At 37.1% G+C, this 19629-nt stretch overlaps 1 protein-coding gene across 5 annotated transcripts in view; it reads right to left on the bottom strand.

Moving 5' to 3' along the window:
• The window catches only part of Mtmr1 (myotubularin related protein 1), a 58110-nt gene that overhangs the window by 21647 nt on the left and 16834 nt on the right, over window positions 1–19629 (bottom strand). Inside the window, exons 3-11 of one of the 5 annotated variants that reach the window (XM_090326773.1) lie at window positions 18472–18495; window positions 17885–17911; window positions 16116–16166; window positions 11436–11511; window positions 5515–5609; window positions 4590–4697; window positions 1569–1670; window positions 984–1067; window positions 379–528 (exon numbers count right to left, since the gene is read on the bottom strand). In XM_090326773.1, the coding sequence (XP_090182899.1) occupies window positions 379–528; window positions 984–1067; window positions 1569–1670; window positions 4590–4697; window positions 5515–5609; window positions 11436–11511; window positions 16116–16166; window positions 17885–17911; window positions 18472–18495 (717 nt within the window). Of the gene's footprint in view, window positions 1–378; window positions 529–983; window positions 1068–1568; window positions 1671–4589; window positions 4698–5514; window positions 5610–11435; window positions 11512–11856; window positions 12360–16115; window positions 16167–17884; window positions 17912–18471; window positions 18496–19629 lie in introns of those variants that run through there. The other 4 variants (XM_090326769.1, XM_090326770.1, XM_090326772.1 and 1 more) reach the window with 4 other exon arrangements.

The following is a 19629-nucleotide window of genomic DNA, read 5'->3' as shown; positions in this document are numbered from 1 at the left end:
TGTCCCTCCCTCCTGCATGGTGATAGCATTCTACTCAGCATGAAGAATGAATGTGCTTTCTCTACAGGAATTTGATGAAACCTTTGATATAGACTGTTAATACAACCGCAGGATTTTTCTTGCTACTCTTTCATTATTCTCTACTCCATCTTGAGAACATAACTTTTACCCTTGCATTTAAAAGAATGAAAGAATGAAGAAGGGAGACACAGCAAAAAGAAGATTTATATAAGGAGGTATTTTGTAAGGATCAGAGGTATGTTTGAGTTTATTTTTCTCCTTTCCATTCTGTTTGCTAGACTATTTTCTGTCTTGTATATTTTCAAGCTAGATCTACCACAGTATGTTTCTGTCAAAATGATAACATTTGGTACTTACAGGAACTCTGCCTTTTGCTCGAAAGGCTGCCACTTTTGAAAGGTCATCATCTTTTACACTAGTTGGCACAACAATGACAGCAGGGTAGGTATCACAGAATTCATAATTGCTGTTTATTTTGGATATTTTCCAGCTCTCATTTGGCAAGCCCTGCAGGTTGTTAGAGGAGGAAAACATGAATTTTCACTTTGAAAAAGAATTGTGTGAATCACATCTATTTATTTCCAACAAAAAGTCACTTATAATCTGTTCACTGTCACTTAAATAACAATCCCTCAGATAAAATTTACATCAGTGGGTTGAATACTCATTCAGCTACTCTTTATCAGATTATCTAATAAAAGACATCTGGAAGGTCTGGTCTATAAAGCTGTGTAATTAAGCCCCGTTACCCTCCAGAAAAGGATAAACAACCAGTAAAAGTGTCAAAGGTTTGGCATAGGAAAACTTGGCACCCAGAAGTTGGAACACCTAAAACCTAGGAAAGCTATTCTTATGTACAACTTGTTGAGAAATTTTCCCTCTCCACTATATTTCTAAACTTTTAGAAAATAACATATTTAAACTTCTCTTTTCAGTTGGATTTGGTTTGGCATATACTCTACCTGTCTCTTATATTCAGATACTGGATCGTAAACTTTCCAGCCATTAGTTGGAAACTTTTCTTTATAACTGAATGCAAACAGCGCCTAAGTACAAAAACCACAAAATAGATGTCAATATTTATCACCATATAACAGATTCTAAGTGTTTTCAAATTCTTCAGTGACTTGAATATATTAAGATTCTTAAATTAATCTGTAAAATTTTTTGGTGCCAGTCCTAGGGCTTGAACTCAGGGCTTGGTTGAGCTTTTCTGCTCAAGGCCACTTTGCCACTTGAGCTACAGTTCCACATCCACTTTTTCCTGGGAGTTGCGGGTTTATTAATTAGAGATAAGAGTCTCTCCATTCTCAGCCTCGTGAGTAGCCAGGATTACAGGCACGAGCCATCGGTGCCTGGCTTCATCTGCAAATTTTGAAGTGATAAATTAGTAGCTTTTCTTAATCATTATATAGAACTGGCAAAATTTAAGTATTATAGCCAGAAAAATAGAATTAAAGAAAAGCTGTGGCCAAGGGGATAATTAAACCAGAGATTGTTGTACCTCTACAAGTACATGCTGTAAAAGTTTACTATGGTATACTTACTTGGCCATTAGAGAGAGGAAAAGCATGCTTGTTGAGGTTTTCAAATATCCCAAGTTTACGCTGCTCTTCCTGTTTATATGCAAGCCGCAGATTTCTCATATCCTAGTAAACAAGGAACACAGTTGTCTATATAATATGCTTTCAGCACCTATGAGCACCTACCATGCCATAAACACACAAAATATCTTCATTTGTTTCTCATTTTATACTCTATTCCTCTCCTACTATCTCCAATGAGATTAAAAACATGTTAATTGGAGGCTGGAAAAAAGGAACATATGCAGTGGGAAAGTCAACAGAATGAAGACTAAAGTACAAAATGTCTGTACACAAAGCTGTGCCCTTAAGTCCTGTGCTCTTACTTGTTAATGATGGACCTGGAGTTTGTTATAGACTTTAAACTGCCCAGAGAGCCAATTATGGCATCCATCACATCCATAAAACAGAACTGCAGCAGATACTTCTTCCTACACACTCACAGAAAGGATCCTGTACCACATAGAGAACACAGTCCTTAGTAATATACTTATAGCAACATAATGTTGCTTTTAAAGATCACAATTTCTTAATATACCCCACAGTGCAAGCTTATGGCCAAAGTTCCAAGCACAAATCAGCAGGAATAGTCCCAACAAGGCCAGCTTTAATGGAGTCGTTTCTTCCCACAACTATGTTTTAAGCATTGCTTTCCAGTCTTTAAAAACCCATGACCTTAGCAGTTAATCACAATCTCACTCTTCTTTAACATTATATGAAATTTGGAAAGAAAATATGACCTCAAATTGAAGCAACAACAAAGTAGGAACTTATTACTATAACAGCAAAAGAATGGCTATAACCCAAATGTCTGTCAAAGGGGGTCAGTTAAATAAACTACAGCATTGTTAAGGGAATACTAAAGAGTTATACAAACAAAAAGCAGGGCTGGTGATATAGCTAAGTGGTAGAAAACTTGTGGAGCATTCTCAAGGTCCTGAGTTTTTTTTCTGAAAAAAAAAAGCAAAACAAGAAGTAGCTTTGTACATACGTGTATAAAGAAATTTCAAGGTATATTGACAAAGGGGGGAAAAGGAGTAGAAGAGTGTACATATGACACTACCATTTCTATATTCAAATAAAGACCAGACATACATGCTTCCATGCACAGGGTATCTGTAAAGGGGTATATCAGGAATTAGGAAGGCTGCAGGGAGTGGGACATAGTGTCTTGGTGACCCAGAGAAGGAAAAAAAACTTACTTTTTATTCAACTCATCTTTTGTATTGTGAATTATGTATCACTTGTTAAAACAAGAAACCCCACGCTTTGCAAGATTCTTAAACATGAGCTGAGAAGGTTGGAAGCTGGCGTTAGTAATTCTAAGCTAGAAAACATTTAACTCAATGGTTAGCAAATGCCCATCCCAGTCATAAAAACAGCCACAGGACACTTGCCAGGGCACATAATTTCCTGTTATGCCCTCTCTCTAAGCTATACTAGCTATATATACACCTCAGCTGTTTGGCCCTGCTCAAAGACAAACAGCAGTGTAAACCATGGAAAACCATGCGGAAAGACCCTGGTGTGGGGCTCAGGAGGCAGATCAGTGGTAGAGTAGCATGTGGGAGGACATCCTCTCAACACACACATGATCTTGATGTGAGGATAGCCAATGGGACTAGGAAGCAAGGAGAGGGGCGCAGAGGTCAGGCAGCTCAAGCTGAAGCTACAGAGGAAAGCGAGTCAGGTTGAGCTACACAGGAGCTTGACAGGGAGTACTTGCTGTCATGTGAAAACTGGAAGCTACTTCAGAGTTGTAAAAAGGAGCTACAAGTATAGGTTAGTGCGGAAGCACTTGCCTTGCATGTGTGAGGCTCTGGAGTCCATCTTTAGCACCACAAAATAAGAGCTATGAGAAATCCAAGTCCTAGTACATCACTGTCTCCTTTTAACTACTTTGGTGGCTCGTCACTGTTCTGCAGGTCAAGGGGAGCAGGGTAAACAAGAGAAGAAGGGTGGAAGAATGACTCAAGAATTCACTGCAGGGGCTCGAGGAATGGCTCAGTTGGTACAGTTGGTAGAGTATTAGCCAATGAGCAAAAGTGTCAGGTACCAAGTTCGCGTCCAGGTCTCGAACCAAAAAGAATGTAATGTGTAATGTATATACTATAAAATTAAGAAAAGCAAGGGAAGGGTTGGGTTGAGAGGAATGAGTAAAAATGTTGAAAGGGTGACACTAATCAGGATGCATTATATTCAGAAACTACATTGTTAAATGTCAACTCCACTGTACAGCTACTTAAATCTAAGAAAATATTTTTTGTCAAGAGTAAAGAGCTCTTTATTCTTTGCACTGCTTTTAGCTGAAGTCTAATGCCTACCAGGGAGAGCTGCATTCAGAGATTTCATCCAAGTAAACAGATAAAATTCCAAGCCCCAAATTGAAGGAGTCGTGATGATTCTGCAGGCAGGACTTCTTGTGATACTTAGGAAAGCTCTTATTAAACTACATTACATGAGATAAAGTCACTGGAAATAAAATATAGCATTCATGGTATTTCCTAAGTGAGTATTCACTATTTAAAATAACACACACATTTTCATTCTCTTCCTTCAAGGAAGGATTAAAAAAAAACAAGCACAGCACAAGGAGAATATTCCAACATAGTCAAAAAAAACGTTAATCATGAGATTTATAGAGCATTGTACTTTTATAAGTCTTTGACCACCAACCATTCAACAAACTGGGGGAGAATTAATCTCTGCTTTTTACTCATTATCTGTGATGTGTAAAAAGTAATGCCTATCACTCAGATTATATCAGATCATGTTAATTAGAAATACTGTGACTTCAGAAATGGATAACATTGATGGGTTATATGATGGTTTGAATTCATTGACATGAGATTTGAGATTACTATCCTGAAAACTTCTGAGTTATTAACAGTGCAACTTTTACTATCCAAAGTCCGTGAAAGAAAAGTGAGGGGAAGTTCTAAGCTGACTGCCTTCTTTCAGTTTTCCCTGGGGTATGTAGTCTACCTTGCACACGATCTCTATACCGCAAGAATTATCTCCATGGCTCTGTGCTCCAATCTTCTCAACTCTGCTGATCACTCCAAGAGGAACATCGAGGATAAAATGTGGGTCCTAGGTTGAAAAATTAAGATGAATATCTATTGAAGTCAGATTGCAGTGGTTTCACATTTTAGGTCTTTGCAGAGTTATAAAGCATGTCTACTTTGTATTTCTTTTTTGCTCAGCTGAGACTAGGGAGTCTGATTTATAGCACACTTGATGAGATGACAATGGAACCTCCCCTCCAGATTTATGTAGTACTTTAACAGACCTTTTGGTCAAAATACAAAATCTGTTTGCAAATATGACTCTCTAAGTTATCTTCAGAATGATAGGATTTCAGGGGAATGGTGACCTTCTTCTTTTACTGTTCAGAAACTTTTCCTTTTTTGTCAGTCTGGGGCTTGAACTCTGGGCCTGGGCGTTGTCTCTAAGCTCTTCAGCTCAAGGCTACTGCCCTACCCCTGAGCCTGGGTGTTGTCCTGAGCTCTTCAGCTTAAAGCTAGTGCTGTACCACTTGAGCCACAGATCCCCTTCTGATTTTCTGGTGGTTAATTGGAGATAAAAGTATCATGGACTTTCATGCTCCCGCTGGTTTTGAATTGTGATTCTCAGATCTCAGTCTCCAGAGTAGATAGGATTATAGGCATGAGCCACCAGTGCCTGGCTCAGAAACTTGTTATAACACTTATTTTGCCAGTCCTGGGGCTTGAACTCAAGGCCTGGGCACTGTCTTTGGACACTTTTGGCTCAAGGCTAGTGCTCTGCCACTTGAGCCACAGCACCATTTCTGGCTTTTTCTGTGTATGTGGTACCAAGGAATCAAACCCAGGCAACTCAACCACTAGGCTACGTCCCAACCCAGTTATAACACATGTTTAAAACTCACCCTCTCTACATTCTTAAAGTACATCTTAAAGTCTGTCACTGTCAGGGTTCCACTGACTGCTCCCATAAATGGGCAGATATACATGACATCTTTCACTGAAAGAAAAACAAAAGCAAAATAACAATCAATGTCATAGACGTGTGCTTCATTGACTTAAGTTTCCAAATTATGTGTATGGGATTCCAGTTTGCTAGGAATTTCAAAGTTTTTAATCAATTACTACTTTAGATAGATACACTGATGGAGGTGTTCTAATAAAATTAAATTGTTTAAAACAAAGCTCTGATTTGCTAATTAGGTTTTAAATAAAAGACTATATGGTAAGTTACACTTTGTAATATTTTTCAAGTACTCAACATTTTTGTGGATGATAAATCTGTCATATGCTAAGCATCAAAGGCATTGCACAGTAATTTCATAAATAACAGCTACTTAAATGAAAACTGAACACTGCTTCCTAATTTACCGCCAAGACAAGTTTTGCTCTTGGATGTGGGGCAGTTTGTGGGGCTTGTACTCAGGGCCTGGGCTCTGTCCTTGAGTATTTTTGCTCAAGGCTAGTGTCCTGGTACTTTGGGTTAGAGAAGTTTTTTTACAGATGACCAAAAGTAGAATACTATTAAAGTATAAAAAGATTTGTTTCATGACTAAGGATATAGCACAGCGATACAGCACCTCCCTGGCATACATATGGCCATGGATTTGGTCCTCAGCACTGGGAGAAAAATTAGTTGTTACAAGTTCCTTTCTGTTTCCTTCTCGATTTTAACTTTTCTTAGTAAATAGGTGTACAACATAATATTTTCTGTGTTAATAAACTTACCTATTGTAAAGATCCTAGACTCTTCCAAAGGCCACTTCATTGAAATGACAGGAGCAAACATGGATGAGTCTGAGCGGATTACTTAAATTACTAAAACTGTCACACAGACAAATGCTTAAAACACTTCCATGAAATGTTTCTATGTTCATTATGAATTGAGTGTGTATAAGTGCTGGAGCTATAGGTATAATGGCACATAATGTCTGCCTATATGCAGCCCAAGATCAATGAAATAATACACAGAAATACACTATTAGACAAAGCCTAATAAATGCTACAATAACTATGTAACCACAGTTATAAACCTCAGAAAAATAGCACCTGAACTGGGCAGGAAAGAAGGTACGGGGAGAAGATGTGGAAGGAAGAGAAGATGTGGAAGGAAGGAGGGGGTAACAAGTTGTTAGAAGTTAGTACGGCTATATTCAAGAGTGCCATGGGGATAAGAGGTCACCAGGCTCAGAAGTGGATCAGGAAGTGCTTTTGTAGAATACTAAGGCATTATTAGTAACCTGTCTTTAAAGGGAAGTAGCTGTATGAACAAGAAATACAATGATGTATTGTATGCTTCATAGCCCACATATTTTATATGTAAAGATAAAATAGGGGACTGGAGTTTGGCTTAGTGGTAGCATGCTTGCCTAGCGTGCACAAAGCTCTGGGTTTAATTCCTTGGAAACACATATACGGAAAAAGCCAGAAGTGGTGCTTTGGCTCAAGTGGTAGAGAGCTAGCCTTGAGAAAGCTCTAGGACAGTGCTCAAGCCCTGAGTTCTAGCCTCAGGACTGGCAGAAAAAAAAAGATAAAAAAAGTAAAATTGATGACAACGATAGCAAAAAAAGGTGGGCAGGACTAAAAAGTAGCTTACGATTGTACAGACCCTATCACATTCAAGAAGCAGCACTTGGAAGGTAGACTGTGATAGGTTAAAAATGGAAGGCAACCAGCAAACTATCAAAAAGAATTATGGCTACTATTTACAAATAGAGGTTTTAATAAAATCTTTAAAAGTACTTAACTCCCCCCAAAAATAAACAAAAAAGGATAAAGAAAATAATGAAAAAAGAAGACAAGGAAAGACCAAATACCAAAATGGTGAATTTACACTTAATTATACTAATATTTCTGTAACATATAAATGGTATAAAGAATGAAATGGCAAAGATTGTCAGATGAAAGTAATACTTCAACTAAATATGTCTCAAAAGAAACCTACTTTAAATATAAAGACATGAATAGTTTGAATTTGAAGCAATGAAAATAGACGTATGACAGCATGAATTTTAGAAGCTTGTATAGACATCTGCAGTGTCAACAGAAAAAGTAGATTTTACAGTAAACACTATTTCCAGAAATAAATAAGTCACTTCATATTAATAAGGATATTAATTCACCAGAAAGAACAAATAATTCTAATAATTTATATACCTAGTAATAAAACTTCAAACCAATAACAGCAGAGCACACATTGCTTTTAAGTATTCTCAAAGCATTTAAAAAGATGTTATTATAGATCACAATATAAACCTAGATAAATACCATAGGTATGTTGATAGAGTTAACATATATATATATTTAATAAAGTATGTTGTTGAACACGTAGAATGAAAATAGAAATCAATAATATAAGCAAATTAGAAACATAAACATGAATTTATTAAACAACCCACTCTCCCAAGCAACCCAAGGGTTAAGGAAAAAAATCAGAAAGAGAATCCGAAAGCACTTTGAACCAAATGACAATGAAACACAAAGTTCTAATTATTGCTAAAGCAGCAAACAAGAGGAAAATGTTACTGCCCAGACTATCAAGACTAGAACTCTCAAGAAACAAGAAAAAAAGAGGGAATTCAGTACAAAGTAGGCAAAAGATAGGAAACAATAAATACTAGAATGGACATAAAATAGAAAACAAAATAATGAAACTAAAAGCTGGTTATTTGAGATAAGATGATCAATAAAATTAAACATCTAGCCAGATTGATGGGCCATAAGTTAAAAAAAGATACTTATAGTATAATAACAAAAATATGAAAGATGATGTCACCACACATTAAACTGATATTAAAGGAAGAATTAAGGGGGGAAATGACTGTGACAACACTTTTACAAGTTGGATTAAATGGACAAAATATTAGGGACATGCAAGCTAGTAAAACTTACTTAGAAGAAAAAGACAACCTAAAAACTCTGATAGCTAACAAACACATTAAACTTGCAGCTAAAACTTTACCACTAGGAAAATTCAAAGTCCAGGTGGCCTCACTGGTAAATTCTGTGAAATATTTAAGCAGGAAATAAATTCTCTTACAAATCTGAGGAATAATTCTAATTCAAAACCAGACAAAGCTATTAAAAACTGTAGACTATTATATTATAAATACAGATGGCAACACTTCTAAAACATTTTAAATGAATGCCAACAATATATTAAAAGAGAATATACATATATTGTTCTGGGAATACAAGACTTATTAAACACTCAAAATTAATTTATAGGAAGTGGCACTTTGGCTCAAACTAGTAGAGAGCTAGCCTTGGGCAGAAAAGCTCAGGGATATCACCCAGGCCCTATGTTCAAGTCCCTCAACTGACTGAAAAATTAATTTATACAATATGTTATATTATAGGCTAAAAAAGAAAAAAATAATATTCTATTAACTGATATAAAAGTGCATTTGAGGGCCAGGAGCGTAGCTCACCTAGCATGCACAAAACCCTAAGTTCGATTCCCTAGTACCACACACACACACACACACACACACACACACACACACACACACACACACACACACACACTGGGAGGTGAGAGAAAGAGAGCCAGGTGTAGTACAAATTTGCAATCCCAGCTACTTGGGAGGCAGAAGTAGAGCTCCAAGGATGGCCCCACGAAAAACACTGTATGAAAAAGAAACTAAAGCAAAAAGGCCTGAGGTATGGCTCAAGTGGCAGAGAAGTTGCCCAGGAAATATGCAGGCACTGAATTCAAACCCCAGGATTACCCAAAAGGAAAAAAAACACATTGAATAGAAATATACATATCAGCTTTGTTTTATAACAACCAAATCACAGATACAAGCTAAATATCCAGCAACACATAAATGCAGAAGCAAACTGTCATGTATAATAATAAAACTAAATGCAATATTAAAACAATACAGCAATAAAAAAGTACTGACTGCTAGACCTCACTACAAAAAAGATGAATATCAAAATAATAACTTGATTGTAAGAAGCCAGACAAAAATATATTCTATAAATTCTATAAACATTAAAAAATACTGATTAGTCTATAGTGTTTGAGGATGGGCATGAAAATGAACAGGAACAGTGATTACTAAGGGGTCTAAGAAAACTTCTGGGGCTTGATAGATATTTACTCCCTTAACTGTAGATGATGGATTCCCAGGTATATCCTGCATCAAAACTCTTTACATTTTGACAGTCAAACTGAAATAATACTCTATAGGGAGTATTTCACAGTGACCTAATTTAATACTTTGCCTCCAGGAACATATTTTATTTCAAAGTCAGGGTTAATTTACTTACCCTTTGGAGGCCACTGGAGGAATTTAAAACATACTTACATCGCTTAAGGATGTACAACACCTGGGACAGGAGTGGTACAAATGGGAACCTCCCTATTCCAGAGCAAAAGAGAAGCAAACAGGAGAGAAAGAGAAACAGGAGCACAGCTGGAGCCACCAATGCCTTCTCTTCCTTCTCTTCCTATTAGGACAACAGTGAGACTCCAGCACAAGTTTTAACACTTCCTGTTAATTCAACTGAGTCTCGCATACAGAGGAACCAATCACCCACTGCAACTCTAATCACTTCACATTGGTCACCTTAAATCTATGTAGCACTTCTCAAGCAACTGCAGTGGCCTCATAGATCATTCAGAAGGCAATACAGTGCAGGACTAGAAGAACATCCAAAGGAACAGAGAGACCAGAGAATCTGGAGAGAATCAAGTCCCAGAAACCAAGGAAAGAAAGGGTTTCAGAGCTAAGAATGGATAGTAAAGAATGGTAAAATCCAAGTACGGTGATGCAGAAAACGCAATGAAGATGAAGAGTCATCAAACAAGCTCTACACTCTGCTAACCTACATCCCTGTTATCATGCTCAAAAATCTATAGACAGTCAATGTGAATGAGAACTACCCAGTGAGTGTCAAATAAAGTTATAAAGTTGTTGAAGAAAAAAAAAGAATGATAAAGTCCAGAGCCACAGACTGGGATAGCCAATGAGAACAGTTTTGTTTTGTTTTGTTTTGTTTTTCGAGGTGAGGACTGAACTCAGGGCCTTGCACTGGCCAGGCAAGGGCTCTTCTGCTGAGCTAAATCCCCAACTCCAAGAACGGGTTTTTTTGAGGCTCTAGAAGAAAGCACAGATATTCAAATGTTCTCCACATAAGATAACCATACTCTGAGACTGACCACACATCTTTAGGAGACAGAATGAAGAAAAAGCAAATTGTCTAACCCAACCAAGTAATGAGATAAAAATCCACGCCTATGCCACTAAAATTTATTTACCGAATCCTCAAAAGTATTATTAGAACATGATATAGGGTAGGGAGTTTGGCCTAGTGGTAGAGTGCTTGTCTAGCATGCACCAAGACCCAGGTTCAATTGCTAGGTACCACATACATAGAAAAAGCCAGAAGTGGTGCTGTGGCTCAAGTGTTAGAGCTCAAGCCTTGAGAAAGACCAAGGACAGTGCTCAGGCCCTGTGTTCAAGCCTCAGGACTGGCAAAAAGTATGACATAGGTCTTCTACCAATACATTTTTCTTATAATAAAATATAGCACTGAACTGGCAATTAGGCTGGATCTAATTAGCTCTCAGTTTATGAGGATCAGGCCCCTTGCTTATTTGTGAAGGCCATCTCACACTCAACTAAACCTTTCTGGGATCCTCTACATTCTTCCATCTCTTAAGTTCAAGATGATACAAATAAGAATGAAAAGAGTCCATGAGTCCCACACCTCAATTGGTCAGCAAGATCTCCAACACATACATCACCTGTGCTCATACATAAAATGCTATTTATTTTCTATATGTCTATAATCAAATTGTATGCATTAAACTTACCAATAGCCTTAATTGATTCTCCTGGAAAAAGTGGAGCTTCTTCCATCTGTGCCAGTTTATTTCCATCCCTTAGCGCCTGGAAAGAAACCAAACAAGAGCAAATCTCACTTTCTATCTATGTATCTTAGAAGAATCTTGGTGTTCTGTGCTCTTTCTACAAGGCTACAGAAGCGTGCAAAATGTATGCTCTCCCCTCCCCCCAAAAAAGACAATTTCAAAGCTCAGCATCACAGGACATCATGCTCCATATTCTAGCAAATTGTTACAACATATTTACATTTCACAGTTAGAAAGCATTAATACAAAAATGGCTTGACATGACAAATACATACTGTATCACTACACAAACAGCTAATATAAGGTGTCTCAAGAATTTAGAAATAAGACCAGAAAAAGGTTACGTTCTGAATATGAAACTAACACAAATAAAAACATTAGATGTAGGTGCTGAGCTAACTGCTGAAATGATCCAGTCTATGAGAAGTTTTTGAAAATCTCAAAATTAAAATAATTGGAATATGATCTCATGATAATTGGAGTCCCAGCTACATGTGTGTGCATGAGCACAAAGGTCTAAATGTCAAATTCTCCAAAATCTAAAAATGTTGAGTGGCTACATGATGTCACAAGTGGAAAATTCCACATGTGACCTCATGAGACAGGTCATAAAGTATATGCACATTATGAGACATTGTATAAAAATCTCTTTCCTAAGAAACATAAAATTTATGTTTAGACTTGGGTCCCATTCCTAAGGCATCCTATTATGCATATGTAAGTACTTTAAAAAACTAGAAAAAAATTAAAAATTAACCACTCTGGCCCCAAGCATTTTGAGTAAGAGATATTCAATCTGTAGTCCTGTCTTTTTTATGAAGCAGGGTCTATTCATAAGGCATCACTCAAGCCAACTCACTTTTGCACTACTTTCATAGTCACCAAGAAAACTGCTGATGAGAAACTAGGCTTCCTGGCTACATTGACTCAGAAGAGGTCAGAAATTGGTGCTCTTAAACTAAAAAGCTAGGGCTGGAACCTGAATTTGGAGCCTATTCCAAAGTACTCTATGGGATGCTACGAAGGAAACCAGCAGCTTTCTCTTTGGCAATTCTGACATACTCTACCAGAACAAGAATAAGGTGATCAAAATCCTAGAAATGTTTTATAGAACATTAATCTCTCAAGAAATGTAAATAGGTCTTTAAAGTCTGAAATATCCTGGGTTAACAAAAAAATTAGGCTGTACTCTTTTAGTGAGACATCTTTAGTTTGTTAATGTACACAAAGCCAGCAAGAGGGCGCTAAAGTACTATGATTCATACCTATGCGATCAAGGACTGCTTTTTCCAAGGAATACCTGTTAACGCCAGGAGGCCTCTAGTGTTCAGTAGAAAACAGGTTTGGTATAATGTTGTAAAGCAAAATGTTTGAAAATAGGTGTCTTTTATAATTCTAAATTATTGAAAATTAAAAACATTAATTTTTAAGTTATAAGAACATTATATTAAAGGGTCTTCAAAGGGCAATTTAGAAACACTATGCTTAGTAGTTTTACCAAATTTTATAACATAAAGAAAGTGTGTGAATGCAAATAGCAAATTCAATGGTAAATGTCACTGGAAGGACAGAAAACAATGTAGTCCATGCTATCCTTACCAAGAAATGCGTGGTTAAAATAACACACATTAGTAGGATTTGTTGTTACCTCCAAATACTTTATTCAATTTGAATTTTTAGTACACATTCACTAAGACACTTTTCAGCCAAAATTCTGAAGGAATTATCGCATTAATGAGACCATGTTGAAACAAGGTATAATTGTGTATATATGTGCATGCGTGTATATAAGGGAGTAAGGGATACTGGGGATCAAAGCCAGAGCCTTGAACATGTTAAACAACTGAACTACATCCAAAGACTTTCATATAAACTTCATTTTCTCCTTCAACTTAATATCTCCATTTCACAATGAGTTCTATTATACTATTTGTTATTGTTGGGTACCAAACTCAAGGTGTCAAGCACACTAGACAAATGGTCCATGACTAAGCTATAAATGCCCAGTCCCATTCATAGATTTGTTTGTGCTGATCTTGGGTCTTGAATTCACAGCCTAGGCACTGCCCCTAAACTTTGGGCTAAGGCTCACTCTCTACCACTTAAGTCACAGCTCCACTTGTGGATTTTTTAAGTAGTCAACTGGAAATAAGAGTGTCATAGACTTTCTTGCCCAGGCTGGCTTTGAACTGAGATCCTCATATCTCAGCCTCCTTCACAGCTAGGAATACAGGTGTGAGCGATGGGCTTGTAGATTGATTTTTAGATTCCTATCTGATTTGGAAATTTCCTAGTATACATTAAATAAATCACTGTGTGTGTGTGTGTGTGTGTGTGTGTGTGTGCGTGTGTGTGTACGTGGGGCTTGAACTCTGGGCCTGGGTGCTGTCCCTGAGCTCTTAAGCTCAAGGTTACCACCCTACACCTGGGCCTGGGCATTGTCCCTGAGCTCTTCAGCTCAAGGCTACTGCTCTACTCCTTGAGCCACAGCGCCACTTCCAGTTTTAGAGTAATTAATTGGACATATGAGTCTCACAGACATTTTAGTGCCTGGAGTGGCTTTTGAATCTTGATCCTCAGATCTCAGCCTCCTGAGTAGCTAGGATTACAGGCGTGAGCCACTGAGCCCAGCTAAGTTTATGAATATTTTTAAATGTCTGATTTTATATATACTAAAGATACACAATCTTAACAAAAGCCTTAATTTGAAAATCTTCTTTATTATCAGAACTGATAAGTAATGTTATAGAATAGTTACAGAGTGAAACAGTTACTTTAATCATTGCTAGAATTGTAAATGACTTCAAATGTTACATTTCAAAGCTTATTTGATGTCCAAATATTATATACTGATAAACTTAAATTCTTTATATTTAAAAATCAATGGGGGATAATTTTGAAATAGTTATGAAAACAAACGTTATTAAAAAAACCACAAAACCAAAATCTCAAAGGGCTTTGAAAAGATGGTTTTTGTTCAGCTTTTAGACTTAGCCACACTGAACACTTTTTTTGCCAATTCTTGGGCTTGAACTCAGGGCCTGAGCACTGTCCTTGAGCTTTCTCAAGGCTAGAGCTCTTCCACTTGAGCCTCAGCACCACTTCCGGCTTTTTCTATATATGTGGTATCAAGGAATCGAACCCGGGTCTTCGTGCATGCTAAGCAAGCACTTTAACCACTAGGCAAAACTCCCGGCCCCAAACATTTTAAAGTATTAAAACCAGAACTGGCTAAATAAAATGTTGTAAGGGATAGCCATGATTGTGAGTACTTCAAGAATGCATACAGTTTTCTAGATAGAGGCTAAGGATGCAAAATTATCTTCTCTTCCCACAGCCATGGTCAAGTGCAACAAAATACCTGTGCATTTACATGAGACATGAATGTTTTGGTGAACTATAGTGAGATAAAATCCTCATTAATGACCATTAAATCTGAAACAGGTTTTTAACCATGAGAATAAAAGAATGACCCCACTGCTTCTGATGTCCTCCTAGGAGGAACACAATGGTAAAAGGAACACATTTAGCTTTAGCATAGAATTTTGAAGAGAGCAGCTTAAAGGCTCAGTTAAGTATAGTAGATTCCCTTTATGAAGCTGGTGTTAGGAGATGGGACTCACATTTGTGCTGCAACTACCAGGTTGCATAGGACATGATTTGACCCTTGATTTATCCAACCTATGCACAGCACAATCAAAGGATGAAATAAATTTGATCTCGTAAGCACATCCATTCCTTTTGCTGCCTTTGCCCAGAATTTGTCCAGCTGAGGAATTCCCTCTGATGTTCTGTCTCATGCTTCTGAGGTCCTGAAGGCTCAGTTGAGGTCTGTGGCTCCCTGGCTGTCCTTTAGGACTTCTGTCCACCAAAATGACCATGGTCTCTTCACTACTTCTGTTCTCAACTTAAACCTAAGCTTCCATGTGGACAGTGGATGGAACAGTTGCATGCTCAAAGTAGTGTTTTTCAAAGTGAGCTCTTGAAAGTGCTTCAGGGCCCATCAAAGGAGATTGTGGCTAGAGGTAAGGACAGAAGCACAGCAGAGCACCCGGACATCCTATAAGCTATTCTTCTAGTGTCTCACAGATTGTGTTTCTACTTCAACAAGCAAGAAGAATAACTCTACTGCTTTGAGACACCACAGGAACCTGGGGTAATGAGCAAAGACTAAGTGTTCAAGAATCAGAGTGACTATATTCTGATAAATAAATATAAACATATATCCTCATTTCCCAAATACTTTCAAAGGTACCCAGATACCATGCTGGGCAGGGGTCATGCCAATCTGAATAAAGGAAAGTACATAAACTTAACATGAATCTATAGCACAATGTCTGTTCCCCTTGGGTCACTTTAGAATTTAACCTTGGTAGAGTGTCAATAACCCTATCTTGGGAAACTAAGAAACAAATGAACATATTTCCAGTTGAAAAAATGTTGGATAAACCAATTTTTGGCAAATAATGTCATAATGGAATCTACTGAATTTAGACAGGAGAGCACTACTGTAGTGGTAGAAGCATTTGGAAAGCTTTGCTTATCCTCTAGAAAACTAGTATGAAATGGCTTCTAGATACACGATCTGTAGCTACAAACAGATGAACACGTAGAACTTGCCACCTGCTCAGCTTCGGCTTCAGAAGGGTAGCCATTGTGTTCTTCCTGTATCTCCTGCACAGCACCAGGTGCATGGACAAGAAAAGGCAGAGAAGAGAAAGAAAAACACGTGCAAACAGACAGGTGAAAGGACAGAATTTCTTTTTTAAAGAGACAGTAAGTATGTAAAAGTCGACACACCTTTCACGGCTTTGAAACTTACAACATTTGCCCTTTGGAGTCAAGGAAACAATGTGTAGGCCATCTATAGTATCCATGGCCTAAAACAGGTATCTATTCTGTGCTTGTATTGGGGTAGACATTTTTTTAAGAAAACAAACATGTATTTCAAAAGATGTACTGTCTTTTTAAAATCAAGCAACACTACAGCATATAGCAAAGAAACAAAATAATGGGCACATCATGTGTTCATAAAAAAATAAAACATACCACAGAAACCAGGTAAAGGCCAAAGTCAAGCCAAAATACAAAGGCAGTTTATAGACAAGTATTTCAAACACAGTAAGCATTTATTCACTAAAAAGCTACTATATTTCAGAGATAAATTTTACTGTACACATGCACATATCACATGCTGAAGATTTCATATATCCATACATGTTTAATTATTTATCACTAATCAAATGCTGATTTAAAGTTAGTATCACATTAAATATTTCTAATTGCAATATCAACAACATGCTTTGAAGAAAAAAAACTAAAGGATCACATATCTTTCTATTTTTCTAATCCCTTTAATCCTATTTGTCCATGAAATCACTTCTTGTTTGAAATTTTGAAAACTAAACTTCTAGTTCAGCAGGTGATATTAAAACTATGAGTACCTAAAAGGGGAAGATTATATTCCCTTTTAAAAGCAGCATTCAATTTCTGAGGTTATTAATATGAAACTTATGATAGCTATAATTTAATTTCATAAAACTTTGGCTCCAATAACTATATTTCTTTAAAAAAAAGTAACCAATGACAAAGTAGCAAAGCTTTAAAAGAGTTCACTATTTCTCACCTTTTGTTATTTAAGTACAATAACCGCTTAACAGATTTTATACTCCCTCAGAAGACTGAAGTCAGTGCACCCTTTAAAGCAATGTGACTTTTACGTGTGGCCAGTCATTAAAAATTTCCCGTGTTACAAATACAAAGAAAATACGAATCATTACTTGATTAAAAGCTTTGAAACAGAAAACCAATACATGTTTTAAAAAGCCAAAAAGCATTTCCAAGTCCATGCAAGGGAAAAGCCAAACACTAATCTTCAACAATGTGAATCAGTGAAAGATGATTCCCACAACGAAAGAAAACACAGTCCATCAAAACAGTATTTAAAAGGTATACCATGCAGGCTACTGGTGGCTCATGCCTGCAATCCTAGTGATAGTCTGGGGATTGCAGTTTGAAGCCAGCCAGAGCAAGAAAGTCCTTAAAATTCTTATATCTAATAAACTAAAAAAAAAGAGCTGGAAGTAGCATTGTGGCTCAAGTGATAAAATATTAGCCTTGAGGGGAAAAAAAAAAGCTCAGAAACAGCGCCCAGGCCCTTATTTCAAGCCCCAGGACTAGCACAAAACCAAAAAAAGGGGGAGAAATCAAGTTGAATAACAAGAATTTTACTTAACCTGATTATGTTTGTACTACTGCATTGGCTTCACATAAGATTAAAAAACTTAACTGAAGTAGTTAAAGTATATTGTCACAATCCACATTGTTTTCAGTTAACAGAAATAGGTTAATTTTCAATGTCTGATACTACGAGTTCAATGCATGCACATTACCAATCTTTGTCTTGTTCTATGAATATTCTGAAATAAAGGGAAGGAAAATGATGAGAAAAAGATCAGCTATAATTTACTATTGTTGAGTTGTTAAAAATACTAACTGGGATTGGCTGTATTTTTCTTCAAGATAAGCACTTATGCTTTTTGGATTCAACATGCAAGCACAAACATGAGTGAAAATCTTACTTGGAGCACGTAGACAGCATACCACTCATTTGGTGGCTCATTTACACAATACACAAGTCTAGAGGAGGCCTTGGTAGGCTTAGACTTTTATATAATCCCTGCCATGAGCCTCCATTTGGTCAGACTGCATGTAGGACAGGAAAAGTCAGTATCCCACACAGGGAATCATTTTAGCAACCTAACCTCACACACACTGGCTTTTACTGCACAAAAAAAAAACATTGTAACAAATAAAGCATTTGTAGTGAACACTTAAAGCTATGACACAGCAGAGCAAATTGATCTCAGTGACTCATAAAAACCAGTGAGAAGGTAAAGAACACTAAATAGACTGAGTGTTCTATAAAGCACAGACACACACGTAGGAGGCCCATCTGCCGAAAGCCAAATATCCTTACCCTTATATCAGGCCTCCTGAAAACCTGTTAGTTAAAATACAGAATATCATCATCTATTGACCTGTACAAGATGTCATTAAGTTCAACCTCCCATTCCTTAAGAAACATCATAATCCTCTAAATAAGGAGACACAAATCAATCCTAATGTATTTGCCATTGAATTTTCATTCAATATTAAATCAATTCTAACACATTTGTCTTGTATTTTTTTTTCAGGAAAATCTATGCCTTGAAGAAATGTATCACCCTTCGGCTACGACAAACCACATTATTTAAAAAAAAAAAACTCTCTGTCAAGTGTTGTTACAAGCTTTCATGAACAAGCTGTTTTTGAAAAGTTCATTTGTGTTTCTGTCTGGAATACTAAATGCATTTTCTACATATTACCAATGAAAAATTTTTGCCAGTCCTGGGCTTGAGCTCAGGGCCTGAGCACTGTCCTTGGGCTTTCTCAAGGCTAGAGCTCTACTACTTGAGCCTTAGCACCACTTCCGGCTTTTTTCTATGTATGTGATACAAAGGAATCGAACCCAGGTTTTCGTACTAGGCAAGCACTCTACCACTAGGCCAAACTCCCAGCCCCCAATGAAATTTTTTGAAAGGTAGTTATGCTCCCAAAGCAAGAATGAAAAAAATATTAAATTAAAACACAAACATCATTCACTGGACCCAGAGCACAGTTCAGCTATAGTGTTAACTAACAGTATTATAACACTGAGATAATCGTAAAGCTTAATGTGATTTATATTAATATTGCATTTTCAACAAATACTTGAGACTCCAAAATTAAACCTCCTGATATGCTCGCACAACTGGGAACAAGATACTAGTGCTAATGGACCTCGACAGTGAAGGGAAAGCTCTGGGGAGGAAATGGTAGTGGCTAGTCCCAGAAGAGCAGTAAACTCACACTCTATTCAACTGGGACTCTGACTTTGGTAATATGATTGCTGTGCCTGTGACAAGCAAATCCTAATGGCAGAGGAGACAAATAGCACACAAATCGATACAAGTTTCGGGGAAAACTTTAATGATCTTTAGGCTCTATTCCAAAGTCCATGATCACACTATCCACTGAGTGTTTTTTCAAAAAATACAAAGTCAGGGCCGGGAGTTTAGCCTAATGGTAAAGTACTTGCCTAGCATGCACAAAGGCC

The sequence above is a fragment of the Megascapheus bottae genome, chromosome X (genome assembly GCF_031878675.1).
Source record: "Megascapheus bottae isolate mThoBot1 chromosome X, mThoBot2.hap1, whole genome shotgun sequence".
NCBI classification, from domain to species: Eukaryota; Metazoa; Chordata; class Mammalia; order Rodentia; family Geomyidae; genus Megascapheus; species Megascapheus bottae.
Note: the sequence above shows the minus strand (reverse complement) of the source record. Positions and strands in the feature narration are given on the sequence as shown.